We start from the raw sequence: 21,836 nt of genomic DNA on the forward strand, positions 1-21,836 counted from the left end.
GAAAAGATGTCGAATGAAACAAACATAATGAAATGTTAATGCAATGCATTTGTTGTTCTGAAATGATTTGTCATTCTTGCATACGATAAAGACTTTGTTGTAAGAGTTCTTTTTTATTTCATTTCATGAACTGTAGTACATCCACATTTCTAAGTGATAAGTAAATTAGCATGCTTTGAAAAGTATTACTATTAGTCATCCACCTTGCAACCACAAGCTCTTAGCTCCCCAAATGGATCCATTCATCCTAACCACCATTCTTAACATGTCAATATCAATGTCAATGCAGATATGTAACAGTGTCTAACTACATGGACACTAAACTGTTCAGCAATTGTGAATGTTTACAGTTTATGAAAGTTTATAAATGGAATGAAATTTTATACATTCACACATATAACTTGACTTTATTTCTCTAAAAACAGTGAAGGCCTTCATTGACTGAGGATCTTGCCTATTATAATACCTTTAAACATTATTATGTCATTATTGACTATTATTAGACTATACATTTATTAAAAAGAAAGTTTGTTTATGTGAAGTTTACGTTTTTTTTTTTTTTTTACTTTATTTTTAAGAATTTTATATCCAGTTAATTTGGTATTTATGTGTACTATTTGTAATACTTTTTTATAACTAAGATTTGCTGTCCCCAATACCGCAGTCATTATAGCATCACACCAAACAAGTTTTTCATTCGTTTTTTTAATGATAGAAATGAAAAGGGACATGGAAGAACATCTCTGCTGGAGTGATAGTATGAAAATCAAAAATGTTACATCATGATCAGAGAGTAGATTATTAGTGCCATTACCAAACTGATTTAATACAGAAATAAAATATTTATTTTTTCTTTTAAGTTTAAAGTTCATGGACTTCCTGACATGTCAGTCAAATGATTATCCAACCTTTTCTTTAAAAAAACTAAAATTGACATTATCATCACACGCACTAAAAATTCCACACATAGTGAAACATTTGCAAAAGTTTCATTTTTCAAGATTTCAAGAATAGCCAAAAGTGCATCTAACTGAAGATTCACCCATGTATGACCTGTTTTCTCTGTGTACTCAGCAAAGCTCCTATTGACTGCACTGGCATGAACAGCCACAGATGTATTACTGAACCTCAAAAGAAAGTGTTTGAGAGAGGAAAGCACCTTGTGTGCTTAGCGTAGGCTAATGCATGAAGCTTGACTGTGGCATTGAGTGTGTGCACATGTAGTGGCAAGAGCAGTACCTTCGCCTTAAGGGATGACTTTGTGGTTGAGTCTTTGACTTTTATTTATTCGAGTTACATCCAAGTCTTAGCGTCTGGGCATCAGGTACGAACTTGCCTCTCTCATTGTATCTCTGTAATGAAATACATTCACCAGAAAGCGGGAAACAAAAGCTCTCCTCAAGCTGTAAACGTGTTAAGGCCTCACCATTAATTAAGGAAGAACCTCACAGTGATGGAAGCAAAAACACAATAATGAAAGTTGCTTCACGCTTCAAACAGGTGTCTGAATTAGTACGGCAATGCCAGCCAATGGCAATCCAGAGGAGCACAAAAAGAGCATTTTACTCAGTATGGTCCTAGTTGAGAGGTGAATTTTTCAGCTAATTTGTTGGCTGCCTTCGCTGTGGTACTGTGGTGCTACGAAATGTGGTTGGGTAACTGTTAGTTTGAATGGTGAAAAACACATGTTTGTCATTGCACGTACCATCATCAGCACAGTACTGAATGCTTCAGATACCACTGATCCGGTTGTGACATACTTGCATTGTTAAAAAAAACACTAACAATTAAGATGCCACACAAGCTTTTGTTTATTCTTATATTTATACAATTTATTCTACAAAAAGTTCCTACCCTCAGACCATAATTTAATACATCATATAGATTACATTTTTTTATTAAACTTAAAAATAAAGTAATTTCAATGTACTTACCAAGAAAGTACTGAGTAATACAAGGTAACATGGGTTACGAGTAGGTTCAGGACTAGTACCTTACCCAGTTATTGTAATTACTACAAGAAGTATAGTATGTACATGTGAAACAGGACTGTAAAATAAAGGGCTACCCTTTATTTTACAGTCCTGTTCCCCATTATTACAACTGGGTAATAGCTAACCCTAAACCTACACCTAAACCTAACCTTAACCCCTGTAGTTACCTTATATTACTCAGTATTGTCTTAGGTAAGTACACTGTAAGTACATGTAAGTGCATGTACTGTAAAATAAAGTACAACCGAAACATTTATAAAATCAGGCAATGGCAAAGACAGCCTTCATTTTCCCTGTTATGAGCTCAACAACATAACCAGCTCTGGTGAGTTCTATTTATTAATTTTTATTATATTATTAAGTAAATATGGTTATATTTTATGTCACATTAATGATATGTCAAATCATTTTAAAGAAATTGCTTGGGATTTTCACATAGTTTCCCTGATTTTAAGTACCGGTAGGTCGTTTAGTAGCTACCAATGCCAGAAAAACATGCCTGTTGCATTTAATAGGCCACTTGCATTATCTGCAAAATATGATTATTTTGTCAACAAATGTAAGAGAAAAGTGTCTCCCAGAAACACAAATTTCATATAATCCTCAAGAGGGATAAAGGTAAACACATTTGGCTTACCATCCTTTTATACGTCTGGGCTATAGCAAAGAATATTTATTATTCAATATTAGAGTAGTTGCAAAAGTGAATAAAAATAGATAGAGGTGGAGGAATGCTAAAAGAAGGGTCATGGAAGTCAGATAATTTTTTAAGCAGTTTATTTTAAAAGCCCCATAATTATAGTTACTGTCTAAACCAATTTATGACTCACTGTGAAAATATTACAAAGTCTGTAGGCTACAGCATAAATTATGCATTTTTATTGGGACATCCATAAACAAATTGAGGGTCTATTCAGTTTAGGATAATTCAGACTGTTGAATTGTTTCCTGTTGGTTCCGAGTAGTTCCTGTAACATGCATGGCCATTGAGTCAGTGTTGTTGGCACTGTATAGTATCCTTGTAAACTAGGTGCGGCATGGATTGAGCGTTGTGAACACACTTCAGCGGAATGCCACCGCTCCACATTCTCATTCAGGTATTTGAAACCCAATGCAACTGCACAACTAAGGCCAAAGAGAACCATGAAAGATCATCGTTTTAACAGATATCCAGCGGACAGGACGTGTGAATGGTGGAGTGGTAGCAGTGTCTCTTAAGGGCACTTGTGAAACTAGAGAGCAAGGCAAAGTTTCTCCAACTGGACTAAAAAAAAAAAGTTCAAAAAGTTTAACTTATTTAAATTGTATTTCAGAGAAATACAATGAGAATTCTGTTGTTTTAGTATGTTTTATTTATTATTTATTTAAATAATAAAAATGACCACTATTGTAATTTCTACTACGGGTCAAATGATGTATTGTGTTTAGCAATAGCAGCATTATAAATTACAGTTGAAACATTTGGGAATAAAATGGATGATTTTGTCTCTCTAATAACTAGCCTTTTTATTAATTTCCTAAATGCACACAATGAAATAATATTTTCACAATTTTTGCACAATTGATACCACACCACAACTGTTGGACAGACATACATATATTTATATATATTTTTTATTCTTTTTTTATTATAGATATAAATCATTTTCCCACAAAATAAATATTGAATTTTAATTGATTTAAATCAATGTCAAAAAGTTTCTTATATGCTTGTAAAGTGACTGAATGTTTTATGCAGTGAGTTTGCTATCTGTACATTAATGGGTTTCCTCTGAAACTAAATTAATGTTTTACTCTTTCTATAAAATACAGGTTCATTTAAATGTGCATGAAATATATGAAGCATGAAAAAAGAAATTCTACACTTATTTCTGATGTGCGAGCTTAGTGTATGAGGCCGCTTGGATGAGGCCTACAAGGATCCATTAGTATCAGTATTGTGCCACTTAAACTGGTTTGCTCTTTGGTTTGAGGAATGTGAGTGCCAGAGAACTATTTGTACTCAACAGCACCAAGATTCTTCTGATAAGTCTGTAAAACAAGAGTTTCTTAATGAGCACATGCATTTTTTTGTGGAACAGACTTGATAATGTGACGTGCCTTTGTGATGCCTCCTCTGATGTCCTATCCTAAAGGAGGATTGAGGTGTGAGGTCTAGCATTGCACCGGAGGCATGTGTTCACTTCTACACAACATTCCTAATTAGGCTAACGATGTTCAACCCACTCAGATTACAAATACACTAAATTATTCGTTTAGTTGGAATTCAGGTGAAACTCCAATTCCAAAACAATAACATATTTCACATTGCACATATACGCATTGCTGTGTATTATTAGAAATATTTCCTTTAATTCACAAGTTCACCTTTATGTAATCTGATATAGAAAAGGTATGCATATAGGGTGCGGTGTTTGAGGGGAGGGCTCCAAGCTCGGAATTTGGCCCGAACCCATAGTACTCCACCAGCCCTGGTTGGGATAGGAAATATTTAAGAGTGAGGAGTTGGGGGAATGCTGGATAACTGTCATGTGATAGTTCAGCTATATATATATACTTCCGCTCATGCTAATTAAGTTGATTATCTGAACATGCTCCTCCCTAACATTATAAATAAAACATAATTAAAGGCTATAAATTATAACGAGATGATTATCCAGTGAGATATTAGGGGGAAAAAACGCATAAATGTGGCTTGAAGTACACAAGGGGACATTATATTTACATATAAATGGTAATCAATTTACATACATTGGAATCCAAATCCCAAAACCGAGTTGGACCCCCTTTTGCCTTCAGAAATGCCTTTGTGGCATACGATTCAACAAGGTGCTAGAAACATTCCTCAGAGATTTTGTTCCATATTGGCATGAAAGCATCACACGTTTGCTGCAGATTTGTTGGCTGCACAACGATGAGGCAAATTTCTCCTTCCACCACATCCCAAAGGTGCTCTATTGGATTGAGATCTGGTTGAGTATACGTTGTGTAGTTGTTCTGGTGCGACATCACAAGATCAACAAGGTGCGTGGAAGAAAGGCGAGAGAAATATTGGAACAGTACCAGCAACACTTGTGAAATGGAGATCAAAATGGTCAGAAACTGGAGCTGAAAAAAATACTATTTTGCCAATGCGTTATTAATTATTTTTCAGCGCATAGGCCTTCATCAGGGCTAAAATGTAAACTATTCACTGTGGAGTTTAGTGTACAGTGAAAGTCATTGTCATGTTCAAAAAACCCAGTTTGAGATGATTTGAGCCTTGTGACATGGCACATTATCCTCCTGGACATGGCCAGCAACAATACTCAGGAAAGGTGATGCTCAATAGATACTAAGGGCCCAAAGTGTGCCAAGAAAATATCCCCAACACCATTATACCAGCAGCAGCGGCAGCCTGAACCATTGATAGGATAGATCCATGCTTTCATGTTGTTTACGACAAATTCTGACCCAACCATCTAAATTTCGCAGCAGAAATCGAGACTAAACAAACCAGGCAACGTTTATCCAATCTTTTATTGTCCAATAAATAAGCTCTCCACTGATGTATGGTTTGTTAGGATAGGACAATATTTGTCTGAAATACAACTATTTGAAAAATATTTGCAAAAACATCGAAACATTAAGAAAAGTTGTCCATTTATGTACACGATTGTGCTGCATTCACTCACAAAAATAAATGTTTTATATATTTACGGTAGGAAATTAACAGAATATCTTCATGGAACATGATCTTTATTTAATAGCCTAATGATTTTTGCCATAAAAGAAAAATCGATAATTTTGTGAATATACCCGTGCTACTTGTGACTGGTTTTGTGATCCAGGGTCACATAACAGAAAGCAAACATGATCATGGCAGAGAATCATGTTTTTTTTATTACTTGAAATAAAACAAAATTGATAATTATAATAAAATTTGTATTTTATTTATGATAAAAAAAGCATGAACATACACAGTATGTTTGAAAGACTGAGTGTTACTCTTAAGAGAAACAATTATTTGATTGATAAGATGACATCATTTTGCGATGATGAGAATCTCTTTATCTGCTTCAGTAGTTTCCATCACATTCTCCCTGACTGGTGACATCGGCTCTCCTTTCTTGGATGTGCTTAACTTTGGATTGTCCCTTAAATAAACACATGCACATTCATTTAATTACATTACATTAATTACACAAAGCATGCAGCCACAGACAACTTAATGTGTTATATTTCAGTCTGTTCCTACATAAACTTATCATGAAACTTTAAAATATATCACATAAGTCTTAACTACTTTTCAAATGCCAAAATGTAGGAGAGGGAGACGCAGCAATCAGATAGTTTCTCCAGTTTCTCTTCAGCCCTTAAATTGACCATGTTTATTTCATATGTTGATTAGCCCCTCCCCCCTCAAGCCTACCTCAGACCCTTAATATTCATCTCAGGTCTCAGCATTGCATAATGGGAAAATATTTCCTTTCAGAGTGAAAAAACACCACCCTTCTCTAAACTACTTCAATGACTCTCACTTTACCCAAGCAATCAGTTACACCTCTGTAGTTCACAGCTCAACTGGGTTACCGCACCACTCCCATTAGGTCAGTCTTTTTGTTAACATGTTAATCCTGCTGCCTCTGCTGGTCGCAGCTGGTACTAACAACCATGAATAAACAGTAAAAGATGAATTGTAAAGTGTGAGGGCTTGTCTTCAGCCATATTGAATCATTTAGTTCCATAAACACATACTTACAAACAGGTTAACTTACTTCTTGAAGCTGAAGGCCCCCCAGAGGCTGCTGATGGTGGCCTGCAGGCCTGGACTGTTCTCATTGTTGACAGTATTTTTTTTCACACTCGGTTTCTTCCTCAGACCGCTGGGCCTGGCGGGAGCGAAGGTCCCAATTTTACCACTTTTACCCTGCCCAGTAGGACGTTTCCGGGACAACCCTGAGACCTAGAACAAATGTGTAGGAAGTCAGACTGAGGGTGGAGGTGGGGGAAAATTGCATCAATGTTTAATGTTTTCCCCCTACACTACACTGTATGCAAGGTGTCGGGAAATGGAAATCCAGACTGTGGTTTTTGGGTCATGATTAGACGGACGTGCCTTTGTTCTGTTCAGAGCAGGCTTCAGCTTGTCTGTGGGAGAACTGCTAGCGCTGTTGGAGACATCTGAATCACTCTCCTTTTCCTTCAAAGAGAATAAAAAAGGAAAAGAAATAATCAGATTTTTACATATTTTCTAAAAATGGGAGTGGTGTTTGCCCGTGGAAAACCTCTATGATGCTGGGGGTGTTGTGGGTGGTTGCAAAGGCGTCACTTACTGGCTTATTACTGACACTGTTGTGATGCCTAATATTTTTTTTTATTTTTAAAAACTTTATTATCACACTATATAAACTATATTATTTACAAGCTATGGCTGATAATTGATAAATGGCAGATAATACAATTCTATACTATTATGTCTAAACAAATTACAAATAATACACATACTAAAAATCTATCATTTTAATGATATGTGAGTTCTAAGTGGATTTAGGCATCACAACATTATAATGTACAGAATAAAAATGCATTTTCATTATGAGATGTGCTAAAGACACGTTTAACAATGTTATTAAATTAGTTTTTTTAAGATTGACTATTTAAGTTAGCATCTGATGACAGCAAAGGTAATCTAAAATGTAAACGAGCATGCGCAATTAAATATCCAATATCAACTTTAAGAGATAAAATAAATATCTAATACAATTAGAACTTTTATTTCCTATAGATTTGCCCATGACTTTTTATGATTTCACTAATTTCTATGAAGTTTCCAGGCCTGCACAATACTAATTAAAACACATTTAGCAAGCACATTAAAGGGATAGTTCACCTAAAATGAAAAATCTGCAATCATTTACATCAATATTTCTTATGTGGAATATAAAAGACATTTCAAAGAATGTTGGAAACCAGACAGCTTTAGTTACCGCTGACTTCCATTGTATGAAGAAAAAAGAAAAGAAGAAAAGAGACATTTCTCAAAATATCCTTCACGTGCCACAGAAGAAAGTCATACAGGTTTGAAATTACATAAGGATGAATAAATGATAACATACTTTACATTTGTGTGTGATATATACCTTTAAAATATATAATTCCAAATATGAATGAATAAAAAACAAAACAAAGGACATTTACTCACCTTATCAGACTTGTCCTCTGTGACTAGGGAGTCATGCACACCAGCAGAGATGCTGCTGGACTGAGAGAAATATGCACTGTCCTGAGACGGAGGAGACCCAGGAGATTTCTCTGCATCCTCTATGGCCTCTACAGGAGAGGACGAGAGAGAAAGCCCAGACCCTGCACAGGAGAAGCTGCCCTTCTTTCTGTGGAACTGCTGCAGGGTGGACAACCCTGAAGGTGTGGAGGATGACCGGTGTCTGTCTGTGGTGACGTTGGGTGGATGTGAAGCAGATTTACTGAGTTCTCTGGTGCTTCCTGACCAGCTAAAGGCTCCAAGACCCAAACTAGCAGGCCTGGCAGAGTGAGACGGAGATGCAGGTGGGCTGGACAACTCATCTTTGGCCTGATCTCTCTCTGAGTCAGGGTCCTGACACAATGCTGGTGTGTCTTCTCCAGATTGTGAGGCACACATCTCTAGAGACTCCACAGGCTGAGGTGAATCTTGTTTTGGTGAGTCTTCCTGTGCCTCTGTCTTATCGGATTCATCATGACAGAAGAACCTGATGCAGATGTCAATCATATCATTATTGTCAGCAGAGGTTAAACTGGGATTTTGGAGGTGAAGGAACAACCAACAGGTCTCCCAATACATGTAGTACTACATATTTAATGCCATTGTGCCACGTGACAGTCAGGCCCAATTTGACCCTTGATTGTGTGTGTAATGAGAAAATTAAGGTCTAGCAGTAGTTATTTGTGATAGCAACAGTATACATTCCTTTGGTAAGTTTCCCATCATGCTCTTGTACCTGCTGCGCGTGCCCTGCTCTCCAGTGCCCTCTTCTGATCGGTTCCTCCACTGCAACAATGTTGCAAAGCGATTTCGAGGGCGAGACTCTCCAGCTGTGCAGTCATACCCCTTCTCCTTAGAGACACTTGTGTGGGTGGTCAGAGGCTCAGCAGTGGGTGGAATTTCAGAACAGCGTCTCTTAACACCTGCTGAGTACTGCCCTAACAGGTCGTCCACAGATAGACTTGTGTCTTTCCGGAGGGAAAAAAAGGACAATTTTACATATAAACATGCCCCGTGTGGTGTCTTCCCTTAATTAATCAGTCCCATCCATAAGACTCGTATTCATGGCACTGAGGTCTGCTTACCTTCATGGGGTCTTTTCACCTGTGATGCTCTCTGGGGCAATTTTAGACTCTGCACGCTGATGATCCTCTCTTTGCCCCTGGTGGGAGGGGGTCTTTTGGGGGAGGAAGGACTCTGTGGCTGGGTGCCACCTGGTTCATAGTTCTTGCTCCAAATACTCATCTGCAATGAGCCACTTTTGTCACATCTGTCATTCCAAGTACTACTGCGAGCAGCTTTAGAGGGCTGGAAAGGAGGAAAGGTAAACCTCAGGTATTGTGCTACAGTGTTGTTATTGTTAACAAAAACTATTACAAATTGTTTGAAAAGTGAAATCATTAATAAAATAAAATAAGTGCTGAAAAACTATGAAAATTAAAAATGTTACATAACTGAAATAAGTTAAAGTACTAAAATTGCTAAAACTACAAGAATAAAAGCTAGGTAACACTTAATTTTACAGTGTCTTTGTTACATGTACTTACTGTACTAGAAATAACAGTAAAACATGCATAATTACATCCAACAAAGCCAAACTTTAATCCTAACCCTAATAGTATATATTACTTACTTGTTAATTAATATTACTCAATACACTCATTAATTAATATTACTCAAAATAAAGTGTAACCAAAAGCTAATGTAAAATATTAATAAGTCATATAATAGCATATAAAATAACACTGTTTCACTATGAAATGAACCAAAAGTTCAAGCAAAAACACATTTAAGATGACCACGTTACCTGAGTGTGAGGTGTGTCAGGGTTGAAGTCATCTATCCTTTGCATTGTGTTAATGTCTAGATTTCCAAGAGCCATTTCCAGCCCACTCTCATCTCCTACATTACTGTATTTACTTGGTTAAGTTAGAAACATAGCTTTGTAACACAAACAAAAACATTTACAAAAGTTTAGAAACAGCTCCAGCATCTGTAATGCAAAACCAATTTAGTGATTCCTTTTAACTAAGTGAAAATGTAAGATGAGCAGTTTGTGTTTTTTCCATATATGATGACATGAAAGATACGTTCCTGCATAGCTGAGTGAAGCAGGGTCAATGTGATCCGGGTAAGGGTTCAAAGGAACCACCTTTCTCTTCAAGGGGTCAAAGACCAGTTGATACAGAAATGTGTTGTCGGCTTTTGTGAAACCCTCAATGTACTCATTTGGCACAGAGATGTCCATCTTCAGGTACTGACCCATCTTTTTTATCACCTGCATGACAGATTTAGTTTGTTTAGTTACACTGAATTGCTCTCACAATTCTGCATTTGTTTCCATAATTAAAAGGATGTTCAGGTTCTCCACTAAAAGTTGTTTTAAAAGCACAGATGGGAAAAGAATTAAGTGCATTTGTGTGTGATAGGGATGCACCAATCATTTTTTTACAAGCAAATTGGCAGATTCCGATGTCAGTTGCCATTTTTTTTCTTTAAGCCAATTTATTTGTTGTTTTGCCCTTTAACACGCCAAACTGAACTTAAAGAAAGAAATATCTGTAAAAAAAGAAAGAAAAATATCTTATCCAAGCAAACATGCTGCACACATGTAGCATTAGCAGTTTTTTTTCATTTACATTAGATTGTATAATTTCAAGATTTAAAGCAAAAACAGAATGGTCTGACTTTAGATTTGTGAAATTATGTTACATAAGACACACCTAAACAAAACAAAAACCACAGACGGACTGAATAAAATTGCAAATTCACTCTCTGGTAGTAAGTGGCGCTTATGGAACCGCATCGGCTTCTTAAAGCTGGGTTGAGCTTATGAACAGGCATTATACGGAAGAAAGAGGAAAAGACAATCAAATGCCATCAAAACTTTTCTGAAGACAGTTCCCTTCAGAGATACATTATATTTTTCTTCCTATATTTCGAGCATCGCAAACAGTGAGCTTGCTGTAGTACAGTATTTGCTCTGCTGGTGCGTTTGTGTTCTTTCTTTGTGTCCGTATATGCAACGTGTTCTGTCTCTGGCCAGTGTTAACATCCTGTTTACAGACTTAATTATATTTCCACACAAATTAAGTTTTGGGAAATGATTGTAATGCAGTTTGTGCTCAAGTCCGGAATAGAGATCGGCCAAAATAAAATGAAACACCGCCCAGTTCCGATTTATTATGCCTGACCAGTCATAGTTTGAATATGAAATAAGCTTAAAATTATAAGGTGGTTAATTGAGCATAAACTAAGGATGTCCTGAGACGATTTCAAAGAATGGTATTGGGGCCGGTTAAGCATTTTTTTTTAACTGAATGATATCAGCTATCCTATCCTTTATTTTACATCAGCTGTCATGCCGGTGTAATGCAGTAGGTGGCGGTATGCACTTTCAAGTGGGTTTGCCAACTAGCGACCGCCATTACAAGGAAAAGAAGCTCAAATGTGCCTGTGATGCACGAGAACCAATGAGGTCTGTTCTAGCGCGTCACACACAAACACTCAAGCTTCCGTGTTTAGCATACTCGATGCACACTTTTGTAAGAAATCACTCGAAAGTCATTTATTTACTTTTTTTTTTATCTGACACACCGTTGCCACAATGTGTTGCTGTGTGTTTCGTCCTGCTGCGGACTTGACTGAGTGACTGGCATTCTGACACCGCAAGTGTCATGCTTTCTAAACTTAAATCCACTTTTTTCACATTATGCTGTAATTATTCTGCTTATTGTACATATAAATACAAGAAATTTATATCAGTAGTCCCATATGCATAATTGGGACAACAGTGCACCAAACACTAGGAAAATACAAGTATCAGATTGGGACTCGGTATCGGCAGAAACTCAATATTCAATGAGTTGGATCAAGCCACAAAAAAAACTGATGGGACATCCCAAGCATGAACGCAGTGTGTCACTTTGAAATCTTGCCAGAGCTAGAGGGACGTGATAAAACATGCCGTTTCAATAATATGATCAGTAGAGCAGTAATATATATAAGCACATATGTAACTATTTGTGGTGGCAGCATATACTAAATGTTTCTATTCTAACCTATTTTTTTTCTCTCACCTTCAGAATATCTGGGTTATTTGCCATCCTGAGAAGCTTGCATGCCTTTCCGAGACCGATGCCGTACAAAGACGGCAGATAGTCGCAGCCAGAGAGGATGCACATGTAACGGAACTTCTCCTCTGTGAAGATGTTGCCAAGCGACTTGCAACGCCCCAGGTGACACTGGTCAATCTCCAATCCATTACCCTGTTTATCCATCTTTAGAATCACCTGCAAACAATGCATAGCAAATAAAACATTGAAAACAAAATTAAGTGTCCTCCAGCAAGTCAGTCAGCATCCCCCAGTGATTTAAAGGTTTATAATTCAAGGTCATTTTTCTAAACCATATCAAATATTTTTGTTGTTGTTTTTTGTTGGTTCTAAGCGTAACTAAACAAGTCTCCTCAAAATATGTTTATATGTTTAAAGTATGGTAACCCTTTAAAGTAAGGTTTCATTAGTACACATGAACTATGAAAAATAATTCTAAAGCATTTTAGAACTTAGCTTGTGTTCATTTCATCACTTGCTACTACATTATTAAAATAAATCAAAAGCTGTATTTGTTAACATTAATGGATCTGAGCTTAATAAAGCTCAACAAATACAATAAATCAAACAAAGATAAATAAATACAGTAACAAATGATTTAATATTATTATAATAAATTAATTTTATTTAATGCACTAACCAAGAATAATAATGAAGAATATGAACATGAAAATGAATGAATCAAGATTTACCTCAGAATGAAGTCTGCAAAGTATCTCAAGACCAAGCTAACAGTATAATTGGTTGGTTTAGCTCTGATGCGATTGCTGCCTGTCTCCAATTCTTCTCAAGCTTTGTGACTTCATACCTTTGATTTCTATTAGCTAGTCAGTGTATGTGACTGTACTGTAATGTACTGTATTCAGTAGTAATGCGTCATACACATTATGCGTTCTAAAATCGGCTCAAAATATCAAACATGTTTTTATATCCGCCGACTGGATGGAATCATAGTCTGAAGCTAAAAAATCAAGAGTCTGTGCCGATCATACACTAATTTATTTTCTATTAATTCTGTCAACTCTGACTGTCCAAAATTTGCAGACTGGCACAGACTTAAGGCAACTAATGTCGACTTGTTCAGACAGCAAATTGGGGCAAAAATCTGAGCAAAAGTCGTGTAGTCCAGCATTTAGACAAATTTATCTTTTAGATACTTTGACTGGAGAACAAAAAAATTACACTAATTAAGACAAATTAGTTTTTGCTATGCAGACATGCATCACATCAGCCGGTAGTCACTAGTCATTGCAAGTGTATTCTTTATCCTCAATTAAGAGCCTCTGCACTGATACCTTTTTGCAGCCAAAGGCCAGCAGATCTGAGTCCTCTGTGATCACTGCCTGAGCAATATCAGATTTGTTCAGGAAAGCTAACTGGGCGTCTGCTTCATATGGAGCAACAACACAGTCCACTCCACGTGTCCTGGCGGCCTGAAAAACAGCAAAAAGATGCAAATGAAAAGTTAATCTTCATCGATCAGTTTCTAATATTGTGTTATTAATTACAACATTCACTGTCTACTAAACACATACTAGTAAAATTACTTCAATAAGTATGTTATTTGACTGATTCCAAAACAAATATTGTTAAAAAATATCAGGTGCAATGGTCTCACCTTAATGACATGATGTGCCATTGATGGGGTGATATTAACACTGCGGGTAAAACATTCTCTGGCTTCGGATAGCTTACCCTCCCGCAGCAGCTGTTTGCCTTTCTGCAGATTTGCCTGTCGACGCCTGTTAGTAAAATATATATGAGGTAATCTTAATTTGTCAACTAACTTAATGAACTTCAACTCCCCTCCCCCTGTATTTTGCTGAGTTCTTACTCGCGCCTGGACTTCTCCACATCCTGTTTGGAGGGCAAGTTGCGTCCGTCAAACACCAAGATGGGCTTAACACCAAAAGAAAGCAGCATGTCCACAAACTTCATACAGTAGGATACATACCTGATGGACACACACAGAACGTTAGAATGAAAAATGCACATTTTAACCTGCAAAATATGTTAGGCATTACCGAACAACTTAATTATATTGCATGCAAATAATTGAAACCACGCACTGATCTGTAGGTTCCCCTTTAGCAAGTTTCTCTGCACATGAAAAAGCTCCTTTATGCAGCCAGCAGTATGTGTCTACCGCCACTGTCTGTCCCCGATACTTCTTCACACTTATGGGCTCCGAAGCGTCTTTGATAAACTGCAACAGGCCTTGAATTCCCATGTTGTCTGTCTGTAAGGACAGGAGTCTGAAGATGTTGGTTTATCAGAGCCCAGGCAAGCTGAGCCACTCTATCAGATGGGAAAAAGAGAGTCCCTGATCATTGATGTAAGTTAACGTTACAGATACTGTCTGTAATACATGATCCAATGTAGAACATAAACATCCTTAAAAGTCAACAGAAAACATTTCCTAACCGTCCAACTGCGACGACGATTGAAAAAAAGATAACCATTTACATACAAAAACGTTTAATACATTTAATATTTTTAATTCATCTGTCAGCAAGAAACTGTAGCAGTAACCGCCAAATCCCTCCAAAACAAAACACACTAAAAATTCTCGCGAAATTTAAACGATTAAACTCCACGAGGAAGAATCAGGGCGCTGTAGCTAACACCTTAATCATTTATAAATTAAACTATTGAAAGTTTTAGTATTTCACGTATAATAAACACTTACCGAGAGCTTTTACTCGCGCTTTAGTGTCTTACTGCCGTTACAGCAGAGCTTCGACTTTAGCGGCAAAACGTGACATCACTGCAGAGGAGCCCTATTGGTCAGCCTGGTACAGACAGCCAATCACAGACCAGAAATGTGGAAGAGGAGGGACAAGGAATTTCACAACATCGGAACTCTCTAAATTATCGCGTAAATGTATTTATATATTTTATTTGGCAATATTAACAATAGGTCATTAAAATAGTATTCCATTAAAATGATCGCAAAATAAGTCAGCTTGGAATTGGATGAAAAAAGGGTAGAAAATTTATGTTTTATTGTTTCTTTTATTCAATATTTTATAATATACTTATATGTGTACATATTATTATATATTAAAGTATCTGACTGATGGACTGACTGTCTCCTTTTTAACCTTTTTTCGCCTTTGTCGCCATTGGCTTTTGGCTTGCTTAGTTGGGGACATTTAATATTATATTTAACAATATTATTACAACATTATTTTCCTGTTATATCTGTAAATCTGCTTTGAAACAATCTGTATTGTAAAAAGTGCTAACTTATATAAATAAAGGTGACTTGACTTGACGTTACAGGGGTTCGCCTTTAGCGGCAAAAACGTGACATCACCGCACAGCACAGGAAGCCTATTTTTATATTTTTTCTTCTATTTTTTCATCACCAATTTGCCATTACAATCTCACAACTTTATAAGTTAAGTCCATTTAAATAATACAGAAAGATGTGACACGGTCAGGCAGGGATATGTCTCAAGGTGAACTGTGTGTCATAATTTTGCAAAAGGGTCACGTGGTGGTGCTGTCCGTCTCTGTGCTTTATATGTTTGTTGTTGGTGTCGGTGCTCATTTCTGGCGCTGGGTGGAGCGCGTGACTCCCCGTTCAGCTCTGCTCCAGGATTTGACGTGTCGCTTGTTTTTTTTCTGAACTTCCTGCTTCCTCCATGACTGTTTTGAGCCAGCAGTAGTCCGAGAGCTGATCGGTAGGAATCGTTAAACGTGGCAATGGTGTGAAGGTACGCGATCGGCGGTGGTGTGTGATTGTGAGTAAAGCTCGTGCTGTGATCGCTGTCAGCCATGCAGTTCTCTCCCACCAACGGAGATTTTACCTTCGTCTCCTCGACGGACGCTGAAGGTACAGTAGTTAAAGGCCCCAAAGCATCCATACATCTCTGCTCTGATATGTAAATCGGATTCATGTTAAAATGCTGTTGTTTGTATTTGTGTGTTGTGTGTATGATGTACACATACATTAATGAAAATATCCCCCAGTATGTGTATGATCAAGCACCTTAATGCATCATGACATGGGTGTTGTTTTGTTGTTCTCAATATGGATGCAATAGTCAGCTTTTTTAACCCAAAACAAACTCTTATCCACCAGAGCTCAGCGGCACCATCGATGCCCCAGATATCACACTAAATATGGGCCCTGAGGCCAGCAAGGACACCTACGCCACCACTTTCCTGAGGCAGAGGGGTTATGGATGGTTGCTGGAAGTGGAGGAAGAAGATTCAGAGGACACTAAACCACTCCTGTGAGTTTTTAGGACTCGATTTCTGATGCTTGATTAATCTCACAATTGCTTTTAGAGTTGCTGGTTGAATTTGTTGGTTTTTATCTGTTTATGCAGGGAAGAGTTGGACATTGACTTAAAGGACATCTACTATAAGATCAGGTGTGTGTTGATGCCCATGCCATCACTGGGTTTTAACAGACAGGTGGTGAGGGACAATCCTGACTTCTGGGGCCCGCTGGCCGTTGTCCTGCTGTTCTCCATGATCTCCATCTATGGACAGTTCAGGGTGAGTCAAGGGTGTAGATTTAGTTAGAAAATGTATTTTATTTTTTGCAAGTTTTTTGATTTTTGGAGTAGCTCAGAACACATACATGCTAAGATGATTACTGTAATTAATTAATAACACAATTCACTTTTTGCATGGGATTATTTAAGCATCTGGAACCTTTTCACAGAATTTGGGGCGTCTAACTCCACTTAACATTTTGTTCTATTGAAAATGCTTATTTCCTATACTCTTAACATACACTGTTTTAATCTCATCAGGCTTTTAATGAAATATGCAGTCTTTTTGGATATCAGAAAGCCAGGTTTTTCCTAATATCAAATATCATTAGAACAGAACTTATTTTACACAGAGAAAAGTAGCATGGTCTATAATTCATGAAGGTCTTGACTTTAAGCTCTTGATACTACTTTGTGCTTTCCCTTATAAAAATGTACCATAGTTCTGGTCAAATTTTTGTATTATATATATATATATATATGTATAATTTATTGGGAGGTTTACCTTATTCCCACCCTGTAAACTGTCCCTTAGGTGGGACATGAGTCCAGTCTTTGTATCTTGACCATGGGTGTGATATGTATGTGTATATAGTCATGATGCTTGTGTACATTCTGCCATCATAAAGCAGTATATTTTGATTATTTCTATATTACTCTAAAAATGTGATTAATTTATTTAAAGCATTTATTGATTGACAGCCCTAGAAATGATTGGTTATTAAGTCTTAAGAAAATAAATATAATTGTTTACTATGCAAATAACTTTGTACTAAAGTAGTTTTCAAGAAGGTATGAAGATCAGAGTGTAATTGTTTTTCACTTCAATATTACTTTGTCACTTACATCATTTAATTAGTCTAAACAGAAGCAGAAATACACCAAATTTGTATTATTATTTTATGTCATATACCCTGTTTTGACCAATCAGGTTGTTTCCTGGATTATTACGATCTGGATATTTGGATCACTGACGATTTTCCTTCTTGCAAGAGTGCTGGGTGGAGAGGTATATATATTTTGTAAAGCATCAGATAGCATATGACTTTTATGAATGGAAAGGGATGCCCTCTCATGGTTTTGAATGCTTTTTAATAGGTGTCTTATGGGCAAGTTCTTGGAGTTATTGGCTATTCTTTGCTCCCACTCATTGTAATAGCTCCACTTCTTTTGGTCATTGGGGGCTTTGAAGTCGTCTCTACACTCATAAAGGTGAGAATTAAATGTATAACAGTATGAAAATAGTTTCTCTTAAATGCAAAAATATGGATGATGTTTTTCCTTTTTTTTTCTAGCTTTTTGGTGTATTCTGGGCTGCATACAGTGCTGCCTCTTTACTCGTCAGTGATGAATTCAAAACGAAGAAACCCCTTCTCATATATCCCATCTTCCTTTTGTACATTTACTTCTTGTCTCTGTATACTGGAGTCTGAATTGACTACAGGATTTGATTTGGCTCGTTGCTTGGACATTTACAAAGAGCACTGTGGAGAGGTACACAGCAGAGATATTCAATGAAGACTGAGAAGGAGTTGGCCGTTTCTTTCTTTTTTATTATTTTCTTTTACTCTGTTTATAATCCTATATGCTTTGGGGGATTGAGGTGTACAGACATTAGTGTATTTAACTGCTTCCATTAATTTTGTACACAATAAAAAGATGCATATTTTACTGTGGAAGCCCTGTTTGCAGAGATCCCTCTGCCACTGAAATCTGAATCCCTGGTTTTACATATTTGCAAACCTCAAAAGGAAAATAAAAATGAGAACTTTATATTGTAAAAGATTATGTTAAGCATGATAGTCACATAACAGAATTTATGTCACCACACGTAATGATGAAAACTTGGATTTTGTTGTTGTAGGTTGTTCCAGTACATTCACATTCATCTTATCAATTTTAATTTATGAACTACACATGGAAAAAGAGAGTATGCAGACAATATAGCTTGGATTAAATGTGTCTGCTAAGTATGGGTGCCTTGAATTGATTGTTTTATATGGCTGTGGTGTATATTATTTATGTAACTTTAGCCAAAAAGGAAAGACTTGTAGAACACTCAATTAAAAACAACTTTCTACCTGGTAATGTGTACACTAGAGACAAATGTTACCATATTAGTCTTGCTGAAACAATTGAGTCTGGAAATTGTTATAATATTCATACACCATGAATCAAATTAAAAATTATTGACACTGTAATTACACTCTTTGTCATGAATCTCCTTTATGTCCGGGAATAATATTACCTAATCGTATGATTTATTGGTTAATTTAATATTCATTAAAATGCTTGGATATTAGATGTAACAGTAGGTGCTTTAACCAAAAGTGATTATGTATAGTGATTGTTTCAAGGCCACAAGAGTGTTGTCCACTGTTAAAAAAACCAACAGTGCGGCAGTTGGAGCTTTGCTGACCAGACATTCTTGTTCAAACTAAGCATCTATCTATCTATCTATCTATCTATCTATCTATCTATCTATCTATCTATCTATCTATCTATCTATCTATCTACCTATCTATCTATCTATCTATCTATCTATAGTCACAGCGCCCCTTGAGGTTCGGCGGGCGATCACACAGTGACTACGCCAGTTCCGTTTCCCTGCTGAGAGTGTGAGCAGAAGCAGCCGCTGGTTTCCGCTCCGCTGATGGTGAATCGCTGCTCCTGCGGTATCGGGAGGAGGTATACAGCCCGCAGTGGAAGCGCAGCGGTACTTCGGGATTCAGCTTTAAGGTTTTCTCGTCGAGTCGTGTCCACGGAGGTGCTACTGAAAGAGGAGGGAAGGCAGGAAGGGAAGATAGTAGGAAGATGGCGGCGGCGGCGGCGGCCTCGCCAGGCTCGCCGGACTGGGTCGTGCTGAGGGACGGCTGCCTGCGCTGCGATGAGGAGGGCCTGCGGAGTCTGTCCTACCACCCGGCCCTTAACGCCATTCTGGCAGTCACCAGCCGGGGCAGCATCAAAGTCATCGACGGCACCTCCGGGGCTATTTTACAGGCCTCCGCACTGCACGGTGAGTTTCGGTTCGGACGGGTTCTGAGAGATTTATCTTAAAGGATCTTATCATAACTGAATCCTGGGCTGGATCTCCTCATAGAGGAGGCTTATGGGAGATCCTTTCCTCTCATAGTTCGTGATGGAGGTGGAGTGTTTAAAAATGTGTATATGTTGTTTTGATGGTGCAGTGTTGCGGGAATGACTTCTGTTTGGATTCCGATGGAGGACTGTGTCCAAATGTTCTGTACCTTTTTTGGCTTGTTGATGGCTTGTGCGATGAAGGACTGTGTGATAATGATCCTTCACTCCAGGGCCTCATGATGGAGCAGTGTTTTAATATCAACTCCTACTATTCATGCCCCCAATGGATGGTCCCTCACTCTTGATGGATCTATGTGATAATATAGAGGCTTTTGTGCGAATAATCGCTCGCTCTTGATGCAGTTGTTCTGTCAGTGATCCTTCAGTCTTTGGGCCTCCTGATGATCCTAACGTTAACTGTTGAGGGCCTCCTGGATCTGTTGTGCTGGCGGATCACTGTAAACATTGCCACGTTAATCACCAACACGCAGTTTATGTACACATCAGTAGTGTTTATTTACATTACACTTCTTGTAATTAATAGTCGAAGAAAACAAAATCAAGACACTATCTAAAAGCTGATATGATATTGGGGTTAAAGCGGTAAGTTACTAAAGCTAATCTAAACATTAGCAAATATCAGCTCAAATAGGTGTGTGTCTTTGTCGAACTTGGTGTTAGTGAAATCCAACCAATGTCTTAATACATGTCAGTGGTTTATTGTGCATATTATCATAGGTTTCGACTCTTAAAGAAAACAATTTATTGATTTTGACTCTAAATTAGCTGACAGAGGTTTAGCTAATCATGCTAACGTTAGCCTAGTGGTAGCCTAGCCTGCTACGGATCAGTAACACTGCTCATGTTTGTCAATCCTGACAGGTGACAGCTGACAGTAAAATTACTTACTACACGGATTTTTATACTTATTTATAAGTTTTATAAACGTATGTGTGGTTTGAGAAGGTTCGAGTGCTTTCTGTGCCGGTTTGTAGTTAAATGTATAATTTTTTGGGAGATTTGAAAGGGAGATTGAGTGCTTGTGTAGTTGTTATTCGTGTAATATACACTTGGCAGACTAAGAGGTTTTATACATATATATAGTGTGTGTGTGTGTGTGTGTGTGTGTGTGTTAAATGCTAAAATTGCGTAATGATATGCATACATAATTGCACTGGAGTTATGTATTGTTGCTCAAGCATTATCATTCAAATGGGATAAACAGCCTCTCCTTGAGACTAATTTAGTCTCCCTATAATGTTTATTTAATCAATATAATATTGTTTGTATCATTATTCTAATTAAATATCTGGCTCGTTAAATGTATAAGATTGCAAGGCAAAATATTTTAAAGAAAGGACAACTGGAAACTAAATGATGTAAACGGTGTCTTTGCAGTGACAAGTCTTTTGAAGGTCTTGTGTCAAATGTTTATTAATGGACATGTGTAAACTTTTGTGAATGTACCTTTAAGGCACTTTTCAGATAAAACTTTAGGGCCATATTTAAAGTGTTAAACTAGAAGTTATGAATGTGACATTGTCCTTTAGTGTAGGACTAATCTGAAAAAGACTACTCACCATCAGAGTTTAATGTTCCCAGAAAGCGGTGATGGTAATGAAAGAAGTGGAGATGTGACTTTCATCTTTCTTTAGTGTACTACATTTATACAAACCCATTTATTCATGGATGTTTATGAAATGCAAAGAATTATCAGTAACATCTTAGATTATTATGATTCAGCATTATGATTCTTTGCTGAAAATACCCTGTGTGCAAGAACAACAAGACTGTTTCTTTAGGCAGAAAGTAGGGGCTGATGCTAGTGATTTGACTACATTTATAGACTTGTAATGGTTGAATATTGCTGATTTGCAGATATCATTCTAAACTA

At 37.2% G+C, this 21,836-nt stretch overlaps 3 protein-coding genes across 15 annotated transcripts in view; 2 read left to right on the forward strand and 1 right to left on the reverse strand.

Annotated features, from left to right (window-relative positions):
* Window positions 1–5,903: 5,903 nt before the first annotated feature.
* exo1 (exonuclease 1) lies at window positions 5,904–15,113 on the reverse strand. 2 transcript variants are annotated; one of them, XM_077239434.1, is made up of 14 exons: window positions 15,034–15,113; window positions 14,420–14,638; window positions 14,185–14,304; window positions 13,969–14,092; window positions 13,646–13,783; window positions 12,315–12,527; window positions 10,326–10,513; window positions 10,043–10,145; window positions 9,321–9,543; window positions 8,972–9,203; window positions 8,179–8,722; window positions 7,093–7,176; window positions 6,752–6,939; window positions 5,904–6,130 (listed from the first exon to the last, which is right to left on the reverse strand). In XM_077239434.1, the coding sequence occupies exons 2-14, from the start codon at window positions 14,578–14,580 to the stop codon at window positions 6,019–6,021; spliced, it is 2,430 nt and encodes an 809-aa protein (XP_077095549.1). In that variant the 5' UTR covers window positions 14,581–14,638; window positions 15,034–15,113; the 3' UTR covers window positions 5,904–6,018. The 2 variants fall into 2 exon arrangements, with proteins under 2 accessions (XP_077095549.1, XP_077095550.1); XM_077239435.1 differs by having other exon boundaries at window positions 14,420–14,648; window positions 15,040–15,110.
* An 807-nt stretch (window positions 15,114–15,920) lies between these two features.
* On the forward strand, window positions 15,921–19,067 carry yipf4 (Yip1 domain family, member 4). The gene is made up of 6 exons (XM_077239436.1): window positions 15,921–16,191; window positions 16,441–16,594; window positions 16,691–16,862; window positions 17,793–17,870; window positions 17,960–18,073; window positions 18,157–19,067. Exons 1-6 carry the CDS (start codon window positions 16,134–16,136, stop codon window positions 18,292–18,294), a joined length of 714 nt encoding a protein of 237 aa, XP_077095551.1. The 5' UTR covers window positions 15,921–16,133; the 3' UTR covers window positions 18,295–19,067.
* Window positions 19,068–19,489: 422 nt separating this feature from the next.
* Window positions 19,490–21,836, forward strand: part of birc6 (baculoviral IAP repeat containing 6) — a 117,576-nt gene continuing 115,229 nt past the window's right edge. For 11 of the 12 annotated variants that reach the window (XM_077239444.1, XM_077239446.1, XM_077239448.1 and 8 more), the window contains exon 1: window positions 19,528–19,877. In XM_077239444.1, coding sequence (XP_077095559.1) covers window positions 19,676–19,877 — 202 coding nt within the window. In that variant the 5' untranslated portion in view covers window positions 19,528–19,675. Of the gene's footprint in view, window positions 19,878–21,836 lie in introns of all 12 variants that reach the window. The other variant, XM_077239452.1, reaches the window with a different exon arrangement.

The sequence above is a fragment of the Siphateles boraxobius genome, unplaced genomic scaffold (genome assembly GCF_051911475.1).
Source record: "Siphateles boraxobius isolate OS27281-9 unplaced genomic scaffold, OSU_SipBor_1 22, whole genome shotgun sequence".
NCBI lineage: Eukaryota > Metazoa > Chordata > Actinopteri > Cypriniformes > Leuciscidae > Siphateles > Siphateles boraxobius.